The sequence below is a fragment of the Pleurodeles waltl genome, chromosome 4_2 (genome assembly GCF_031143425.1).
Source record: "Pleurodeles waltl isolate 20211129_DDA chromosome 4_2, aPleWal1.hap1.20221129, whole genome shotgun sequence".
In the NCBI taxonomy this organism is placed as follows: Eukaryota; Metazoa; Chordata; class Amphibia; order Caudata; family Salamandridae; genus Pleurodeles; species Pleurodeles waltl.
In genome coordinates this window covers 877,846,383-877,867,238 of record NC_090443.1, presented here as the reverse complement: position 1 = coordinate 877,867,238, position 20,856 = coordinate 877,846,383, and the positions used below count along the sequence as shown (strand labels likewise).

General features: G+C 43.6%; 1 protein-coding gene across 2 annotated transcripts in view; it reads left to right on the top strand.

The window, feature by feature from the left end:
- Nucleotides 1-20,856, top strand: part of ZYG11B (zyg-11 family member B, cell cycle regulator) — a 197,410-nt gene that overhangs the window by 120,104 nt on the left and 56,450 nt on the right. For both annotated transcript variants that reach the window (XM_069232657.1, XM_069232656.1), the window contains 2 exons: nt 15,073-15,234; nt 15,752-15,799. In XM_069232657.1, the coding sequence (XP_069088758.1) occupies nt 15,073-15,234; nt 15,752-15,799 (210 nt within the window). The remainder of the gene's footprint in view (nt 1-15,072; nt 15,235-15,751; nt 15,800-20,856) is intronic.

Genomic DNA, 20,856 nt, shown 5'->3' with positions numbered 1-20,856 from the left:
CATTCCAGGGATACACAACCAATTAGCAGAACTTCTCAGCAAAGATCATCAACAAACACACGAGTGGGAAATTCATCCCCAATTGCTTCAGACATACTTTCATCACGGGGGAGCACCAGACGTAGACCTATTCGCCACCAGTGAAAACACAAAATGCCGAAACTTCACACCCAGGCTCCCACACCCTCTATCCAAGGGCAATGCACTATGGGTCAACTGGTCAGGGATATTTGCTTACGCATTTCCCCCTCTCCCGCGCATTCCATTTCTAGTCAACAAACTGCGTCAAATCAAACTCCTACTTATGGCACCAATGTGGGCACATCAACCCTGGTACACAACACTGTTAGATCTGTCAGTAGTACCACACATCAAACTCGCCATCAGATCTGTTAACACAAAACAGACAACTGATCAGGCATCCAAATCTAGCAATACTCAATCTAGCGATTTGGCTCCTGAAGTCTTGTACAGAGTGTATGGAAGTAATTAAACAAGCTAAAACAAGCTAAAAAACAAATACTACCAGGCAGTGTTATGTGAACAAATGGAAAAGGTTTGTGTTTTACTGTCACTCTAAACAAATTGCCCCTCTTTCATCATCAATACAAGACATGGTAGGTTACTTACTTCATCTGCAAAAAGCAAACTAAGCCTTCTTGTCCATCAAAATACATCTCACTGCTATTTCAGCGTATTTGCAAAATATACAACAGACCTCTCTATTTAGAGTCCCTGTTATCAAAGCCTTTGTGGAAGGACTAAAACACATCATACTACCAAGAACACCCCCAGTGCCTTCGTGGAATCTAAATATTTTACTCACACGACTCATGGGTCCACCATTTGAACCTATCCATTCATGTCAGATTCAATACCTAACATGGAAAGTTGCATTCCTAGTTGCAATTACTTCATTAAGAAGAGTTAGTGAAATCCAAGCTTTCCCTATTGAACAACCCCTCATACAAGTACACAAACATAAAGTGGTACTTCGGTCAACCCAAAATTTCTACCAAAGGTGATATCACCGTTTCATATCAATCAAACAGTGGAACTCCCAGTCTTCTTCCCACAGCCAGACTCTGTAGCAGAAAGAGCGCTGCATACATTGGACATTAAAAGAGCTATAATGTATTACATTGATAGAACTAAATCATCTAGGAAAACCAGGTTCGATGGCATCTGTCGCTGTAGATACGCATGTTCTGCAATAGCTCGCCATCTGGTGTTGGGCCGGAGTGTTACATGTTGTTTTTCTTCGAAGAAGTCTTTCGAGTCACGGGACCGAGTGACTCCTCCTTTTGTCTCCATTGCGCATGGGCGTCGACTCCATCTTCGATTGTTTTTTTTCCGCCATCGGGTTCGGACGTGTTCCTGTCGCTCCGAGTTTCGGAACGGAAAATTAGCTAATTTCGGAAGATTTTCGTCGGTATTGTTGCGTTCGGTATCGGCGTACTTAGATTCCACACCGCATCGAAGATCGAAGAGCTCCGGTGCCCTTCGGGGTAGTTTTTCGATCCTCCGTCGGGGCCTGGTCGGCCCGACCGCGTGCTGAAGAACGTCGATGGAACGGACCCCGTTCCGTTTCTGCCCCAAATGCCACAATAAATACCCCTACACAGACCAACACTTGGTCTGCAACCTGTGCCTGTCACCTGAGCACAGCGAAGACACCTGCGAGGCCTGTCGTGCGTTCCGGTCCCGAAAAACACTCCGAGACCGTCGAGCCAGAAGACTTCAGATGGCGTCCGCACCGACAGCCCAACGGGAGTTCGAGGAACAGGAAGAGGAAGGTACCTTTTCGATCCAAGACTCAGACTCCGAAGGATTCGACGATACACAAACCGTGAGTAAGACGTCGAAATCCACTCAGAGGAACATTTACAAGGCCCAGGGGACGCCACTGCCACCAGGCCATGGCTCGACCCATAAATTCGGTGACCGACCGTCGGCACCGAAAAAGGCCCAAACAGTGCCGAGATCGTCCGACTCCGGTCGAGACACCGGCACGCAGCCTTCTCGGGACCGAGAAAGTGCTGGAGACAAGCCTCGACACCGAGATGCCGGTGTGGACACGGCTCGACGCCGAGACAGCGGCACCGAAACAGATCGACGCCGAGAGGTTTCGGCCCCGAAAAGGAAAAAAGTCACCTCGGAGCCGAAAAAACACGCAGACAAAGTTTCGATGCCGAAACAAACTGCAAGCGACCCAGCTTCAGGCTCTTATACAGAAGAGCACTCGCTAACCTCCCAAATGCAGAAGCATAGGTTTGAGGAAGAGCTACAAGCAACTGATGTGGACCATACGCAAAAGCGTATCTTCATTCAGCAGGGGACAGGAAAAATAAGCACCCTTCCCCCCATTAGGAGAAAGAGAAGGTTGGAGTTCCAGACGGAACAAACACCACAACCAAAAGTGGTGAAAAGAGTTACACCACCACCCTCTCCTCCGCCCGTGATTAACGTTTCACCAGCACAAACTCCATCACACTCCCCAGCTCACACCACCATGAGCCAGGGTGACCAAGATCAGGACGCATGGGACCTATACGACGCCCCAGTGTCAGATAACAGTCCGGAGGCATACCCTACAAAGCCATCTCCACCAGAAGACAGCACCGCGTACTCTCAAGTGGTGGCTAGAGCAGCACAATTTCACAACGTAAGCCTCCACTCAGAACAGGTCGAGGATGATTTCTTATTCAACACACTCTCCTCCACCCACAGCTCATACCAAAGCCTGCCTATGCTCCCTGGTATGCTCCGGCACGCAAAAGACATCTTTAAGGAGCCGGTCAAAAGTAGGGCAATCACACCAAGGGTGGAAAAAAAGTATAAGCCGCCTCCTACGGACCCGGTTTTCATCACTACACAGCTGCCACCAGACTCTGTCGTTGTAGGAGCAGCTAGGAAAAGGGCCAACTCTCACACATCTGGAGATGCACCACCCCCAGATAAAGAAAGCCGCAAGTTCGATGCAGCTGGTAAAAGAGTCGCAGCACAAGCTGCAAACCAGTGGCGCATCGCGAACTCCCAGGCACTACTTGCGCGCTATGACAGAGCCCACTGGGACGAGATGCAACATCTCATTGAACATCTGCCCAAGGACTTACAAAATAGGGCAAAACAAGTGGTTGAGGAGGGACAGACCATCTCCAACAACCAGATACGCTCCTCCATGGACGCTGCAGATACAGCTGCACGGACAATTAATACATCTGTAACTATCAGAAGGCATGCATGGCTCCGAACGTCTGGATTTAAACCAGAGATTCAACAAGCAGTTCTCAATATGCCTTTTAATGAAAAAGAACTGTTCGGTCCAGAAGTGGACACAGCGATTGAGAAACTCAAAAAAGATACGGACACTGCCAAAGCCATGGGCGCACTCTACTCCCCGCAGAGCAGAGGGAATTACAGCACATTCCGTAAAACGCCCTTTCGAGGGGGGTTTCGGGGTCAAAGCACACAAGCCAGCACCTCACAAGCCACACCGTCCAGTTACCAGGGACAGTATAGAGGAGGTTTTCGGGGACAATATAGAGGAGGGCAATTCCCTAGAAATAGAGGAAGATTTCAAAGCCCCAAAACCCCTACTACTAAACAGTGACTCACATGTCACTCACCCCCTCCACACAACACCAGTGGGGGGAAGAATAGGTCATTATTACAAAGCATGGGAGAAAATCACTACAGACACTTGGGTTCTAGCAATTATCCAACATGGTTATTGCATAGAATTTCTACAATTCCCTCCAAACATACCACCAAAAGCACAAAATTTAACAACACACCATTCCAATCTCCTGGAGATAGAAGTGCAGGCACTATTGCAAAAGAATGCAATCGAATTAGTGCCAAACACACAAATAAACACAGGAGTTTACTCACTGTACTTTCTGATACCAAAGAAGGACAAAACACTGAGACCAATCCTAGACCTCAGAGTAGTGAACACTTTCATCAAATCAGACCACTTCCACATGGTCACACTACAAGAAGTATTGCCACTGCTAAAACTACACGACTACATGGCAACTTTAGACCTCAAGGATGCTTATTTCCATATACCAATACACCCATCGCACAGGAAATACCTAAGGTTTGTATTCAAAGGAATACATTACCAATTCAAGGTACTGCCTTTCGGATTAACAACCGCACCAAGAGTCTTTACCAAATGTCTAGCGGTAGTCGCTGCACACATAAGAAGGCAGCAAATACATGTGTTCCCATATTTGGACGACTGGCTAATCAAGGCCCATTCGTTCATACAGTGCTCAAATCACACAAATCAGATCATACAAACCCTCTTCAAACTCGGGTTCACCGTCAACTTTACAAAATCCAACATTCTGCCGCGCAAGGTACAACAATACCTAGGAGCCATAATAGACACATCAAAGGGAGTAGCCACTCCAAGTCCACAAAGAATTCTAAATTTCAACACCATCATACAACGCATGTATCCAACACAAAAGATACAGGCAAAGATGGTATTACAACTCCTAGGCATGATGTCTTCATGCATAGCCATTGTCCCAAACGCAAGACTGCACATGAGGCCCTTACAACAATGCCTAGCATCACAGTGGTCTCAAGCACAGGGTCACCTTCTAGATCTGGTGTTAATAGACCGCCAAACTTACCTCTCGCTTCTGTGGTGGAACAACATAAATTTAAACAAGGGGCGGCCTTTCCAAGACCCAGTGCCACAATACGTAATAACAACAGATGCTTCCATGACAGGGTGGGGAGCACACCTCGATCAACACAGCATACAAGGACAATGGAACGTACATCAAACAAAACTGCATATCAATCACCTAGAACTTCTAGCAGTTTTTCAAGCACTAAAAGCTTTCCAACCAATAATAGTTCACAAATACATTCTCGTCAAAACAGACAACATGACAACAATGTATTATCTAAACAAGCAGGGGGGGACGCACTCCACGCAGTTAAGCCTGCTAGCACAAAAAATTTGGCATTGGGCAATTCACAACCAAATTCGCCTAATAGCACAGTTTATACCAGGGATCCAAAATCAACTCGCAGACAATCTCTCTCGAGATCATCAACAGGTCCACGAATGGGAAATTCACCCCCAAATTCTGAACACTTATTTCAAACTCTGGGGAACACCTCAGATAGACTTGTTTGCGACAAGGGAGAACGCAAAATGCCAAAACTTCGCATCCAGATACCCACACAAACAATCCCAAGGCAATGCCCTATGGATGAACTGGTCAGGGATATTTGCTTACGCTTTTCCTCCTCTCCCTCTCCTTCCTTACCTGGTAAACAAACTCAGTCAAAGCAAACTCAAACTCATATTGATAGCACCAACTTGGGCAAGGCAACCCTGGTACACAACGCTGCTAGACCTATCAGTGGTACCCTGCATCAAATTGCCCAACAGGCCAGATCTGTTGACACAGCACAACCAAAAGATCAGACACCCAGATCCAGCATCGCTGAATCTAGCAATCTGGCTCCTGAAATCCTAGAATTCGGGCACTTACAACTTACCCAAGAATGTATGGAAGTCATAAAACAAGCCAGAAGGCCATCCACCAGGCACTGTTATGCAAGTAAATGGAAGAGGTTTGTTTGCTACTGCCATATTAATCAAATACAACCATTACACACAACTCCAGAACATGTAGTGGGTTACTTGCTTCACTTACAAAAATCTAACCTAGCTTTCTCTTCCATTAAAATACACCTTGCAGCAATATCTGCATACCTGCAGACTACCTATTCAACTTCCCTATATAAGATACCAGTCATTAAAGCATTCATGGAGGGCCTTAGGAGAATTATACCACCAAGAACACTACCTGTTCCTTCATGGAACCTAAATGTTGTCCTAACTAGACTTATGGGTCCACCATTTGAACCCATGCACTCCTGCGACATACAGTTCCTAACCTGGAAGGTGGCATTTCTCATTGCCATTACTTCCCTAAGAAGAGTAAGCGAGATTCAGGCGTTTACAATACAGGAACCTTTTATACAACTACACAAAAATAAAGTCGTCCTAAGGACCAATCCTAAATTTTTGCCAAAGGTTATTTCACCGTTCCATCTAAATCAAACAGTGGAACTTCCAGTGTTTTTTCCACAGCCAGATACCGTAGCTGAAAGGGCACTACATACATTAGATGTCAAAAGAGCATTGATGTATTACATTGACAGAACAAAAAACATCAGAAAGACTAAACAACTCTTTATTGCATTTCAAAAACCTCATGCAGGAAACCCAATTTCAAAACAAGGTATAGCCAGATGGATAGTTAAATGCATCCAAATCTGCTACCTTAAAGCTAAACGACAGCTGCCCATTACACCAAGGGCACACTCAACCAGAAAGAAAGGTGCTACCATGGCCTTTCTAGGAAACATCCCAATGCAAGAAATATGTAAGGCAGCCACATGGTCTACGCCTCACACATTCACCAAGCACTACTGTGTACACGTGTTATCCGCACAACAAGCCACAGTAGGTCAAGCTGTATTAAGAACATTATTTCAGACTACTTCCACTCCTACAGGCTGATCCACCGCTTTTGGGGAAATAACTGCTTACTAGTCTATGCAGAACATGCGTATCTACAGCAACAGATGCCATCGAACTGAAAATGTCACTTACCCAGTGTACATCTGTTCGTGGCATCAGTCGCAGTAGATTCGCATGTGCCCACCCGCCTCCCCGGGAGCCTGTAGCAGTTTGGAAGTTACCTTCAATTATTTATATATGTGTCATCTCAACCTTAAATAGGTGCATACTTAGTCACTCCATTGCATGGGCACTATTACTACAATTCAACTCCTACCTCACCCTCTGCGGGGAAAAACAATCGAAGATGGAGTCGACGCCCATGCGCAATGGAGACAAAAGGAGGAGTCACTCAGTCCCGTGACTCGAAAGACTTCTTCGAAGAAAAACAACTTGTAACACTCCGGCCCAACACCAGATGGCGAGCTATTGCAGAACATGCGAATCTACTGCGACTGATGCCACGAACAGATGTACACTGGGTAAGTGACATTTTCATTATTTGTGGCGCTCCAAAAATCACATACTGGTAATCCTATCTCAAAACAAGGACTAGCTAGATGGATAGTAAAATGCATCCAAACATATTACCTAAAAGCAAAAAGGCAGCTATTAGTAACCCCAAAAGCACATTCCACCAGGAAAAAAGGAGCAACAATGGCATTTTTAGAAAATATACCAATGGCAGAAATCTTTAAAGCAGCCACTTGGTCAACACCCCATACATTTACCAAGCATTACTGTGTAGATGTGTTAGCAACACAACAGGCCACAGTAGGACAGGCTGTACTAAGAACACTATTTCAAACAACTTCAATTCCTACAGGCTGACCACCGCTCATGGGAGGCAAAACTGCTTTGTAGTCTATGCATAGCATGTGTATCTGCAGCTACACATGCCATTGAACGGAAAATGCCACTTTCCCAATGTACATCTGTTCATGGCATGTTCCGCTGCAGATTCACATGCGCCCTCCCGCCTCCCCGGGAGCCTGTAGCCGTTTAAGTTAAAACATTCATTTGTACTTGTGTATATATATCTCTATTCAATTTGCAAGGACATCTCTTTTCTTTATACTCTATCACTCCTACCTTACCCTCTGCGGGAAAACAATCTAACATGGAGTCAATGCCCATGCGCAATGGAGCCGAAGAGGAGGCGTCACTCGATCCCGTGACTCGAAAACACTTCTTCGAACAAAAACAACTTTTAACACTCCAAGCCCAACACAAGATGGCAGGACTATGCATGTGAATCTGCAGCGGAACATGCTGCAAACAGATGTACACTGGGTTAGTGATATTTTCCATATATATATATATATATATATATATATATATATACGGTGCAACTCAGTAAAGCACCAAAAGAATGCACAATATCCAAGAGCTCGTGAAAAGATAGAGAATGAACACATTTCAAAAAGTCATTCATGTGAGAAAATCGACAGCTCCAATTATTAGATAAATTTGTAAAGGCAAACAAAAAATAGAAAAAAAGACACTTCAAAAAATATATATATATTGATAATCAGTTATGTCCCCAAGCCAAACAGTACACACGGTGTCCCGGCCAAATGTCGACGCGTTTCGGCAAAAGCCCTCAACTGGACATTGGCTGACATTTTTACACCATCTATTTAACTCTTTTTGTCCTTCTTTAGTTTCAACAATGTGACCAAAGAGTTGTGCAAAGAGGCGGCCATATTGTAACGTAATAGTCTTCAATTCAAACTATTAAGACTTGTCCATATATAAAAATCCAAAACAAAAATGTCACATTATATGTATTTCATATGATCCCTTGTATCATCCTATTCTGAAAACAATCACTTGCACACCCAATTTTTCCAATTGCTAACAACAATATACAAAAAATAATATTTATACATATAATAAATATTAAACATATAAAAATATATATATATATTTTGTAAATTATAAAAAACGAAGTTGTCCTCATGTGAAAGCGCACTCCCAACAGGTTATATAAACTGAAAAGACCGGCATGGCTTCAGCTTGTCTAATTACAGGCACCTTTAAAAAGAGACTAATCAGGTGCCTGTAATTAGACAAGCTGAAGCCATGCCGGTCTTTTCAGTAAGAAAGAGATGCCTGGAACACCTCCAGCACTGGCTGCACCTACGAGGGTGAAACACTTTTATATTTTTCTCTGCTGAAGAAAGGATTGACCTTGAAACACGTGTCCAGAGATGATTTTATAACTTAAGGCCTGAAATAATGAAACTGCTTAAAGAATTCACTGTGATTTGCTGGCTTTGCTTTTTCTTCCCGTTTATATAACCTGTTGGGAGTGCGCTTTCACATGAGGACAGCTTCGTTTTTGATATTTTGTAAATTGTACATAATTCTTAGCATCACTATGACAAATAATTTATGTATACATGAATTTCTAAAATGAGATATAAACATCAATAAATTAATCGATAAATGCAATGTCTGTGTTCTACAAATCGAATAAATAATTCCAGTATGTATAAAAAGGTAAGATGTTAAAAAATTAATATATATTAATGAATACTTATTACATCATAGCCAATACTAAAAATAAATTAATTATTAAATATCTCATTTCATCTCCGCAATGATATCGAATTCGTTAAGGAGCTGTAAATCAGATAATTTACAAATAGAACTAGGGCCTTATATGATGTTAATCGTGCACCAATGAAAGAGGATCATATTGTAATATAGGACATATAAATAAACCAACGGGTCCCTAAAGGTAAAGAAAGGACCAATTCAATTTAGAAACCTGGGCCACAAATGGACAGCCTAACATTCACCCTAAAATACTAATTGAAAATAATTTCAATTGTTGTGCAAAATTACTCCACTAAGTGTAAAGAAAAAAGAATATATACATACTAATTAAGAATACTTATTTCATAGTCCGGTGCTGATATTCACAATCACAAAAAGTTGAAAATTTCATGGTGATGTCTGTTATTACATACAGGAATTCCATTGTTTATAAATAGAGGGCGTAAGAGTTAGAATTATCACAGATGTACATAGAGTTCCGCATCCAGATTGTGTCCCCACGGATTTTCAGAACCTAATAATAAGATCATCTTTGATTCAGTTTGTCTTAACAAAGCAGTTCTATTTCCCCCCCCCCTGTGGAGTGACAGCAATAGTTTTTATCCCATAAAATGTCAGAGAGCTACAATTACCTTCATGGACATCCCAGAAGTGTATATACATATATTATAATTGCAGTCCAATAAAAGGTGCGGAATGCTCAAGTTCAGTAATATTTTTTGTTAAAGATATCCAGTTATAGGAAAATAGTCATCACACTCAATGACTAGAAAATATCATTCCTAAACCTTTTTCAGAAAGGAAAGATAGAGATTGCAGGACAATGCTAATAAGTAGGCTGCACAAGCAAAAGCCAAAATCTCTCACTGTGGCTTTAAGAACCTCACCCTTCCACCTTTTGTCCCATCATGTCCCAGAGAGGACTTCTAGACGCGTTCTTTTTTCTGGCTCCTCGCTACAAGATCCTAGAGCACTGAGCATGGCCCTTTTAGGCTTTTCCACTTGAAAGTATTTTGAAATCTAGTTTAAACCATCTTTCTCCACATCCTTTATCTTTTGATTTTCCATTCAGAATGCATTCATTTTTTGTGAAGAGCCCTGCCAGTGGAAAGAAAAAGGACCCCTTGATCTCTGTTTTATATGTCCAACAGAGGATCACCACACTGAACACTGCGGACACTGTCAGAAGATGTTCAGGACACTGAAGGACAGGTGGAAGACCAGACTCTATGTCCTGCATTTGGGGCTTCAGGAAGCAGATTCAGGACATTCTGACGGGCGAGAAGTTCTACCATATAGCTCAGCACCCTCTGCAAGCTTGATAGACTACCCAATAGTTGGATCTAAGGGACGCAGAAGAAAGAAGAGAAGAAAAGGTCCCATTCCAGCATGCTTGTTGGCGGAATACGGAACATCCATGAGGTCAAAATCCTCATCATCGAGAAGACACAGTAAGTCAGTGTTGAAACCTCCTTCGATGTTGGTGCCGCCTTCTTGGATGTTTAAACAAACTGCATCTGAACCAAGGTAATCTTCTGAATCTTCAGAATTGAAGCTTTCAGTGGATTGCACTGTTACCTCAAAGGGTGAAGAGTTCCATTGTCTTCCTATTCAGAGTACTTCAGAGCATGCTCTCTCCCACCACAGATGTCACACCTGTATTCAGTTTGTCGCGTTTCTTCTCCAAGGAGGTCACTCTTCTAATTTCTCATCACCACCACCTTCTACTCCACTATCTTTGCTGTCACCTCATGTGTCGAATTCTACAGTGGTCCATCAAGTAACACCCCTGCTGCCTAAAACTGCACCTATGGAAACTCGTTGCAAAAGGAGATCACTGACTAGATTTAGATCTCCCCGATCTTGTTTTCCTCCAAAGCACCCTAGATGCCATAGTGAGAGGTCAAGTTTTCATAGTGCCCTTAGGAAACATGGTTGCACCCATTCATGGTCATCCCCATATGTTTAATGTTCCTCTATCAGGAACTAATCTCTGACATTATCAGACTCTCCGCCAATCAATTACATTAATACCTTTAATGGGTTATTATTAAGGAGGGGGCAGCAAAGCACTGTATGAGGATGCCATGATCCTTCTTCTACTCTCTCTCCACACAAGGCAAGCAAGCAGATGGATTCAGTTGGAAGGAAAGTGTGTGGTACAGCAGCCATATGCATGAAAACAGCAAGTGCCACAGCCTTACTCGGCCACTTAGACAGATCCCTCTAGAACTCTTTAAAAGATTTACAGAAAAATTCCAGAAAAACAACAGGCAACATTTTCAAGAGATTCTTCAGGAGGGAATGCTTTTGTCCAACTAGGTTATTACTGCTGCAGTAGATTCCTCAGAATTATTTGCTCCTGAGTACTTCTATAGTATTTGTCTTGGGCTAAATTCCTGGTTAATGTTAACAGGGTTGAAACGGGAAGCTCAACATTCAATCCTCAACCTCCCATTCACAGCTAATTCAATATTCAGATCACACTCAGATGGCAGGATGGCCCAGATGAGGTCTGAGATGAACACCTCAAAGGTAGTATGTCTTGCGAAGAAAAAGAATGAAGGAAATGCAGTAAGCCATATGACAGGAGCAGTTTCCCACAGAGGGTTCAAACCCATCTACTTTGTCTACGACAGCAGCAGCTAAGTCAGCCTTTGCAGTGTAGAAGACATTTGAAAGGCAAAGGAGGCCAGCAGACCATGGAGAAGGAAAGCCTTCTCCCCACCTGCCCCCTGAAGCTATGAGGTTTTAATTCCATCCACTTCATTAGCCACTCAGGTGGGAGAAGGGGCATTTGGAGGGCGGCATGGGGAGGAAGCATCAATAATCTTCTGCAAGATTGGCAAAATATTATGAGGTAAATGGATCTTGAACGTGTATTGGAATAGATATTAATTCAAATTCAAGAATTCTCCATCTTTTACACCTCCAAAGAAATCTTTTCAGCTTCATCAGGATTTGCTTTGAAAGGAAGTGAATCCCTTCATAAGCTTGTGTTGGAGGGCGTTCCTTCCCACAAAAAAGGGATAGAACTGTATTCCTGTTACTTTCTGGTGCAAAGAAAGGGATGAACCAAGAATTCAGACCCATACTGTGTGTAAGACTATTAAACTAATGGGTAAAGAAAGAAAAAATTCTTAGCCACAATTTATAGTAAGGGGGAAACAGCAGCCTAAGCTACATAATGTGATGTAAAGAGGTTACTACTGTGGACTTTGGTATGTATGTGTGTGATATGGTAGCTTGTTCTCCCCCCCCTCCCCCGTGACCCTTTGGGTTCCTTCAAAGCATTAACCCACTCGGGGTTATTCACATTATTTTTTCTTATGAAGCTAAGCAATCATGAAATACCTTGTGAAGCATTGTTCTAATTGCAGGCTGTTTGAAATGACCTTTCTGCAGGGTCACCCCCAAAATTTTTGCCTTCCTCCTTCTCTTTTTCTGACCTCAAGTTTGCTGGTTTTAGGACTCTGCGCACTTTACCACTGCTAACCAGTGCTAAAGTGCATATGCTCTCTCCTTAAAAACATGGTGACATTGGCTCCTACCCAGTTGGCTTATTTAATTTACTTATAAGCTCCTAGTCAAGTGCACTACATGTGCCCAGGGCCTGTAAAAAGAATGCTACTAGTGGGCTGCAGCACTGGTTGTACCACCCACATAAGTAGCCCTCTAACCATGTATCAGGCCTGCCTCTGCAGTGCCTGTGTGTGCAGTTTCAATGCCACTTCAACTTGGAATTTAAAAGTACTTAGCAAGCCTTAAACTCCCCTTTTTCTACATATGTCACCCCTAAGGTCGGCCCTAGATAACCCATAGGACAGGGCGCTATGTAGGTAAAAGGCAGGACATGAACATGTGTGTCTATATGTCCTGGTAGTGTAAAACTCCTAAATTCATTCTACACTGCTGTGGGGCCTGCTTCTTTCATAGGATAGCATTGGGGCTACCCTCATATACTGTTTGAGTGGTAGATCCTGATCTGAAAGGAGTAGCCAGGTCAGATTTAGTATGGCCAGTATGGAGTTACAAAATCCTGCTTAATGGTGAAGTTGGATTTTATATTACTATTTTAGAAATGCTACTTTTAGAAAATTAGCATTTTTCTACACTTAAATCCTTTTGTGCCTTCCAATCCATGTCTGGCTAGTTTTAGTTGACAGCTCCCATGTGCATTCACTCGGACACACCCCAAGCACATTATACTCGGCCTCACTTCCATACATCTGCATTTTGAGTGGGTCTTCCTGGGCTGGAAGGATGGAGGGCTTGACTCTTACATGTCAAAGGACAGTAGCCTGCCCTCACTCAAAGGACTGCCAACCCCCCTACTGGGACCCTGGCAGAAAGGATTGAACTGAAAGGGAACCTTGTGCACTTCTGAGCCACTCTTTGAAGTCTCCCCCGCTTCAAAGGCACATTTGGGTATTTGAAACAGAGTCTCTGCCCCTACCAACTTAGACACTTCTGGGGCAGACACTCTACCTCACAGACACTTCCTGGAGAAGAGAACCTGAACCAGAACCTGCATCCTGCCAAGAAGAACTGCCTGGCTGCCCAAAAGACTCCCTGTGAAGGACTGCTGCCTTGCTGCTCTGGCTGTGGTGAGAAGTGCTCTCCAAGGGCTTGAATAGAGCTTCGGAACCTGTTCCCTGAAGTCTCAGGACCAAGAAGGACTCCTAAAGTGATGAAAATCGACGCACATCCTGCCAGAAACCACGCACAGCCTGCACCGCAGTGAAAAATTCACTGCATTCCGAACCGGAACGACACAGCCTGACTTCGCAATGAGAAGATCGACGCAGTGCCAGCGTAGCGACTGGAAATTCAACGTACGGCCCACTGGATCGACAAACAGCCGAGCCAGAGCAACGCAGCCCGGCTTCCAGTGCCTGCCGTGCGGTAGAAATTTCCATGCAACGCCCACCGGATCGATGCAGCCCCTGTGACTTCGTCCTGTCAGCACCGGAAATCCACGCATCGTCCCCGGGGCATCCGAAAAGCCCGCAACCCGAAGAGGATCCACGACCGAGCGCCGGAAATCGATGGACAGCCGCCCCTGCGTGAAAACTAAACGACCCATCGGCGTGTGCGGCTGAGTAATCGACACACACCTCCTTGTTTTCCACGCATCTCCTCCTCTGTGGTTCTTTGCGGAGATTTTGAACGCAAACCAGGTACTTTGTGCTTAAAAGAGACATTTATTGCTTTTAAAAGACTAAAGACACTTTATGTCACTTCTACAGTGAAATCTCAACATGTACTTATTGAATTTTAATCGTTTTGACCTGCATCTTGTCAGATAAATATTATGTATTTTTCTAAACACTGTGTGGTGTGTTTTTGTGGTGCTATACTGTGTTATTGCATGATTTATTGCACAAATACTTTACACATTCCTTCTAAGTTCAGCCTGACTGCTCAGTGCCAAGCTACCAGAGGGTGGGCACAGGATAATTTGGATTGTGTGTGATAACCCTGACTAGAGTGAGGTCCTTGCTTGGACAGGGGGTAACCTGACTGCCAACCAAAGACCCCATTTCTAACACAGGCATAGTAGGATCAGAATTCACAACTGATCTCGGTCTGCTGCTCGTAGCACATTCTCACATCACTTGCTATCAAAGTGTTTTCCTGTTAATGTGTCATCCACTACATGAATTGGTTTAACTTGGTTCTTGTCTCTTAATTTGACATGCCCTTTTATAATTATTGAACCAAGACAAATGTATAGAGGATATGGAGTGGGTGAGGTAGCCTAGGCTTTATCTGGTTCCAGGCTGGGTTCACTAGTTTGTGCATTTGAACCAAGTGTCTAGTTTTCTAACAGTACTGTACAGCTTTGTAGATTGGTAACTGGAATGAGCGTATGTGCTGAGATACTGTTGCTTATACCTATTCTAAACTATGTCTGTATTGTTGTTTATATTACTTTTCAGCAACTTCTTCAAATAGTGAAACAGAAGACAAATCAGAATTTAGTTGATACAACATTAAAATTCACTCTGAGTGCCCTTTGGAACCTTACAGATGAATCCCCAACTACCTGCAGACACTTTATTGAAAACCAAGGCTTGGAGCTCTTTATGAAAGTTCTAGAGGTGCGTTTCCCCATTCTGTGCTATTTGCTGATCCATTTTAGATGACACTATTGCACTAAAAACTATTTAAGCCGAGCGTAACATTGCACAGCTGTGGAGGCGTTACCAGCACCTCCATTGACAGACTAGAAAGGTGATATGAACTGATGCATGATGGCAGAGAAGGTTATTTGTGAGAGCCGGGGTTGCCCGAAAAAATGAGCAAAAATTTGGGGACGATGGAATGATCACAGAGGGAACTTATGTACCTTGCTCACCTTGAACCTGGACACAATGTCGGACCCCGACCAACTTGATCCGAATGTATCCACACATGGGAAGGATAGGTGGGACGAGCGTGCTTTGCTGGATACATGGTGTAGTGAATACCTCTTCACCACTTGCATTTTTACTTATGATACGTATTTACTGTGCTTTGTGTTCTTGCCTTAATTTCAATAAAAACATCTTATAAAAAAATGTAAAAACTCATTAATGTATTTTTTTTTTTTTTTTTTTTTTTTTTTTACTGTCATAGGCTTTTCCATCGGAGTCCTCTATACAACAGAAAATACTCGGCCTCCTGGTAAGATATGACTGCTTAGTCATGTGTATTGAGTGTGCCAATGTGTTTGTATTTAGGTTGACACATTGGTCTAATGTGCTTACTTGTATGTCAGTCACATTGGAGCATGTACTCAATCCACTACAAATTCATAATTGTGAAGAAATGGTTATAAATACCTTTTCCTAATCTATTTACACACTCCTGTCATACAATTGAGTAGTACAACTTTGCCAACCATATTTAACATGTGTAGGTGTTGTCATGCTAGATGTGAATGATCTGGAATGACTGACTGTTTAGGTTCACCCACACTTTGCACACTTGTCACTCCTTCTTAGCCTGCTGAATGTTGGTATTGCAGTGGTCAAATAATTAATCCTCTCCCCTTGAGATGTAGGCAGTTTAGAGGAAACATTCTTCTTGGTTGTATGACTTCAGGCACATTTTGCGATGTTGTGAGCAGAAAGGAGGAAGCCTTTGTGTGAACTTTGAATGACTATGCATCTGTTGCTGGTGCAAGATTGAAAAGTGGGCTTACCTCTTTCAGTTTTCAAAGCTGTTTGAAACCCCTGTGACGACAATCTAAAGGGTTGTTTTAGGTTATAAGTTCTCCTTCTTTTGATGATTGTTATGTACTTATTGCCTTTACTGTCTAGCATCTTTTTTTTGTAAGCTTGATGTTTTGTGTGATCCCCAACTTCTTTACTGTCCAGTCACTGATCGTATTATATTCAATATTAGCATCTTTACTATATTGATGAACAGTAAATGTTGCCAATGTCAACACTTTTTGAAAGAGAAATCTCTTTTCGGAAAACGTTTTGTAATAACTTTAGAAAGTTAACTATTCTACTCTTAACTGCAAGGCAGTTCCCTTTCATTTTGCCATACCACTAAAGTGTTTATAATGAACCCAGGAAGCTCTACAAGTACTCTGATTACTTCAGCAGCACTTCAAATGTAATGGAAATGACCAGTTATGCACCCAAACCCTTGAGCTAAAAAAATAGAAAAGCTGTGCTGCACCTTTAAGAATGCAGGATTACCTAGGAGTCTCACATTGCACAGGCCCATGTAGCTGAACTATGGTTCACCTTTCTGCTGTGTGCTGAGAGGATCTATAAATCTGGGCTCTGCCCTTAAAGGTTTGTATTGATTTCAGTCCAAGTTGAATTTATAACAGAAGCAGTGTGCTCTGTGATGTTTTCAGTTTTTCTTTGGCAGTTTGCACATGCTTTGAAGCTTTGTTTTTCTTTTTTTTTCTACCTGTTAGGAAGTGTCTTCATTCTGGAGGAAATGTGAAAAGGACCCACATGACCTTTACATCTTGTGCCTGTTTGTTAGCCATTGTGTCACACTGTGTTCTCTCGGTCTATAGGAGAGTATGAGGGGATAAATGTGGGAGGTAGGGTGCATTTCATACAGCATCTGAGTCTTCTTCAATTGAACAACAAGTTCAAGAGCCTATGAGAGCATCTGATTTTACCTCTGTGCTTTCTCTGCTTCCATCCGATCCTTCACACAAGATTTAAAAAGAAGAATCATAACCCTAGTCATAAAAGACAAAGGATTAAACAGTGCTCCTGTATACTGTAGAGATGATGGGCACCCAGGGCACTAGTTTCATACTGCCCTTAAAGATTGGCAGCCAGGTAGCTGACATCGATTTCACCTTGAGGGACTTTGGCAAGGTGGCTATAGTACCAGTTTACTGACTAATGCCCACTGTCTCTACAAACATTAGGATTGAATCCCCAGATTTTTTAACGGATGCATTCTACGAGGTTACCAGAGTGTGTAAAGTATGTATATATGCATGAATGTGTGCATGCTAAGCCATTATTACTATAAATCCTAAATCCCAGCTGAATTCATAGAAACGTCATAGGGATCTTTCTGGTCCTGATGAAGGCCATTGACCTATGAGGCAAAAACACACCCGCAGCATGCACACCAACCTTGAGACGCAGCTCCCCACATCCTCTTAGTATATTTTGTTCTCATTTTTAATCTTACCAAGGAAACACGTGAATAAATATACCTGATGGGTTTCTTTTCCTAAATATTTTTTTTTATCCATACTCGATCATATCCACCCTTGATCAATACCACTGTCAAGAGCTCCCACAGAAAAGTCGAACAGTTCCAAATGTACTATCACTCTGGATGAGGTACTTTATGATGAAGCATGCCACAGCTGATCTGTGAATGAGGCAGTCCTTTAAACCCCTATTGGGGTGTTGTCAGAAGCGTACCTTTGAGCCTGTAGGGATTGTCTTCTTGATTTCTTTTGTGTCTCAGATTTCATGACACAAGGCTGCCATTTTAAACAACACTGAGCTATTGGATATTGCACCATTCAGCATCAAGGCAAACTCCATCGATACATTAGGGCCCCCTTTTAAGATCTGTAAAATCTCACTCAATTCCTGGGATTTCTGATGGATACATCTACCTGTGGGTTCCTCACCTTTTTTAATATCCCAAAGCACCACTATTGCAAGGAAACATTTCTTCATAGCTGTCCACATTGACTGGGACGTCTCAGTACCGCAGCTTTGCACGTGACTCAGTGTGGCATCATCGGAGCCATAAGAAGTCCTTGTTGCGTACTGATGTTCGTTCCCTTTTTTTTGCACGTTCAACGTGTAACGTTTTTTCATCTCTCCTTAGTATGCAGTTGGCGACAGTGTTTCAGGTTTGAAAACAGTAGAAAGCTGTTTTTCTGCATCAATGTCACCTCCAAGAAAGTCTGGATTCAAGCCCTGTCAAGGCTTTGAAAGAAAGAAGCGCAGATCTTCATGGCAAAGGAAAGGAATTATAAAATAAGCATTCGGAAATCTAGACCTCGTTCGAAGTCGCTGTCTTCTCACTCCTCGAAGTCATCCAAGAGGAAGCATAAGAAGAACTGGCATTTCATTTCCAGATGTCTGTCTTCAAGAGATGTTTCTCCGATGTCGGTCTCTCCATGTTCCGGGTCAAGGGCAGGCTTTTCGGCTCCATCTCCTGCAGCTAGTCCAGCATCACCTTCCAGTCCTGTGAGGTCTCAGATGTCGCCAGTGTGTCCTGATCCGGAGCCAGAGGTAGTTCCTCCAATTCCAGAGCCTCGACAAGAACACATGTATCCATCCTTCCCTGCTCCTAGGACAGACCCTTTCAGCTTCCTAAATGCAATGTACTGCATTTAGCAGTGCTGTGACTCCATCTGGTGTGTCCTGCGGCCCCATGGGTCCTATGTCTTATTTGCTGGGAAGCTTCCCTGCACAATATCAGCAAGCGCCATTCCTGCCATTCATGCCGATGGTCCAAGTACCCGGCCTTCTTACGCACTGAAGAAGGTGAATCCTTCACCAGTTGACTCAGCAGGAGTCACTGGTGCCGATTGCACCCTCACCGACGTCGGATGGCTAAATGCCGGCGTTGCATCTTCTGACTCTAATTTCAGTGGGTTCTGCGGCTCCAGTATCAAAGTCTCAGGCACCGCTAATGATGTTGCCTGTGCCGATTCAGTCTTATGTGGTGCCGCGGCTGGAGTAAAGTCATAGATCCTGTAGGGAAGCTTGGCGTCTTAAAGAGGAGGAACAATATTTGTGTACCCAGCAAGATCCTGATCTGGAAGAGGATGAGATTCTTTCGAATGATCCAGATTTTGAGGGACTGGACGTTGGAAGTTGCTTAGATTAATTCTGGACATTCAGGCTATGATTCTGAGTGGAATGGTTCCAGTCCTGAAGGCCTTGCGCCTGCTCTGTCTGATAGCCTCTTGCATTCTGTTGGTCACCCATGCATGCTGGCACGAGGGCCCTCCAGTGGTCCCTCAGCAGGCAGTGGTTTCAACACAATGGAGATTTCAGGGATTCTGTCAAAATTTGTAGAGACACCGCAGTGGATCTTTGATGGTAGAATGTGAACAGTGGTCTATCTCAGGGGAAGCTGCCTTGTCCCCCACCTCCAGTGGCCATGTGATTAAGGATGCTTCCACTCTAGGTTGGGGAGCATATCGGAGGGATCTGGAGATCAAAGGACTTTGGTCTCCAGAAGAGAGACTGTTTCATATCAGTCAATTGTGGGTGATACATCTGGCGCTCAAGGCCTTCATGCTTTCCATTTGCGGTCAGTCAGTGCAGGTCTTGACAGACAATAGTACCACAGTATGGTTTGTCTACAAACAGGGAGGTGTAGGGTTGTATCTTTACTGCAGAGAGGCTTTAAAACTCTGACCCTGAGCTCAGGACCATTGGATTTGCATAGTGGCAAATCACTTGGATGGATTTCCGAACATACTTGCAGACCGTCTCAGTCGGCATTTTTCAGCCGATCACAAGTGTTGTCTCCTCCGGAGGTGTACTTCACATCTTCTGGATATGGAGGACTCTTCAGATAGACCTGTTTACGACTCACAAGACCATGCAGTGCCTGTCGTTCTGCAGCCTCCACCATCTGATGCAGGGGGAGCTGGGGGGATGTGTTTCAATTGGACTGGGGCTCCCAGTTTCTTTGATTCCTTGGGCTCTGAGGAAGATTTAACAAGAGCAGGCCCAGGTCATATTAATAGCCCCGGATTGGTCGAGAAGGGTGTGGTACACAGACCTTCATCTCTCACTATGCCCTTCTCTCCGTCATTCTCACAGGGAAGATGACCTTTCGCAGTTGCAGGGGCAGGTTCTACACCCCCACTGCCAGAGCCGCGCCTACATGCCTGGAGATTGTTAAGAGCAACCAGAGTTCTTTTTCTCCTCCCCCTGATGTGGTGGATGTTTTTTTATCGGCCAGACAAAACTCCATCAAATAGGTTTATGCTGACAGATGGGCTAGGTTTCTAAAGTGGTGTGAAGAGAATTCAAATGACCCTTTAAATGCCCATTGGTGTGATATTTTACGTTTTGCGCTTTCCCTGGCGCAGCAAGGTCGTGCAGTTGCTTCAGTTAAAGGATAATTGTCTGCCCTTTTGGCATTCCTTTGTTTTCCTGACCAACCTTCTCTGTTGAAGTCTCGTTTAGTGCTAAGGTTTATTAAGGGACTTCCTAATAGATCTTCCCACTCTGCTTATCGTGCCTCAGTGGGACCTTCATCTG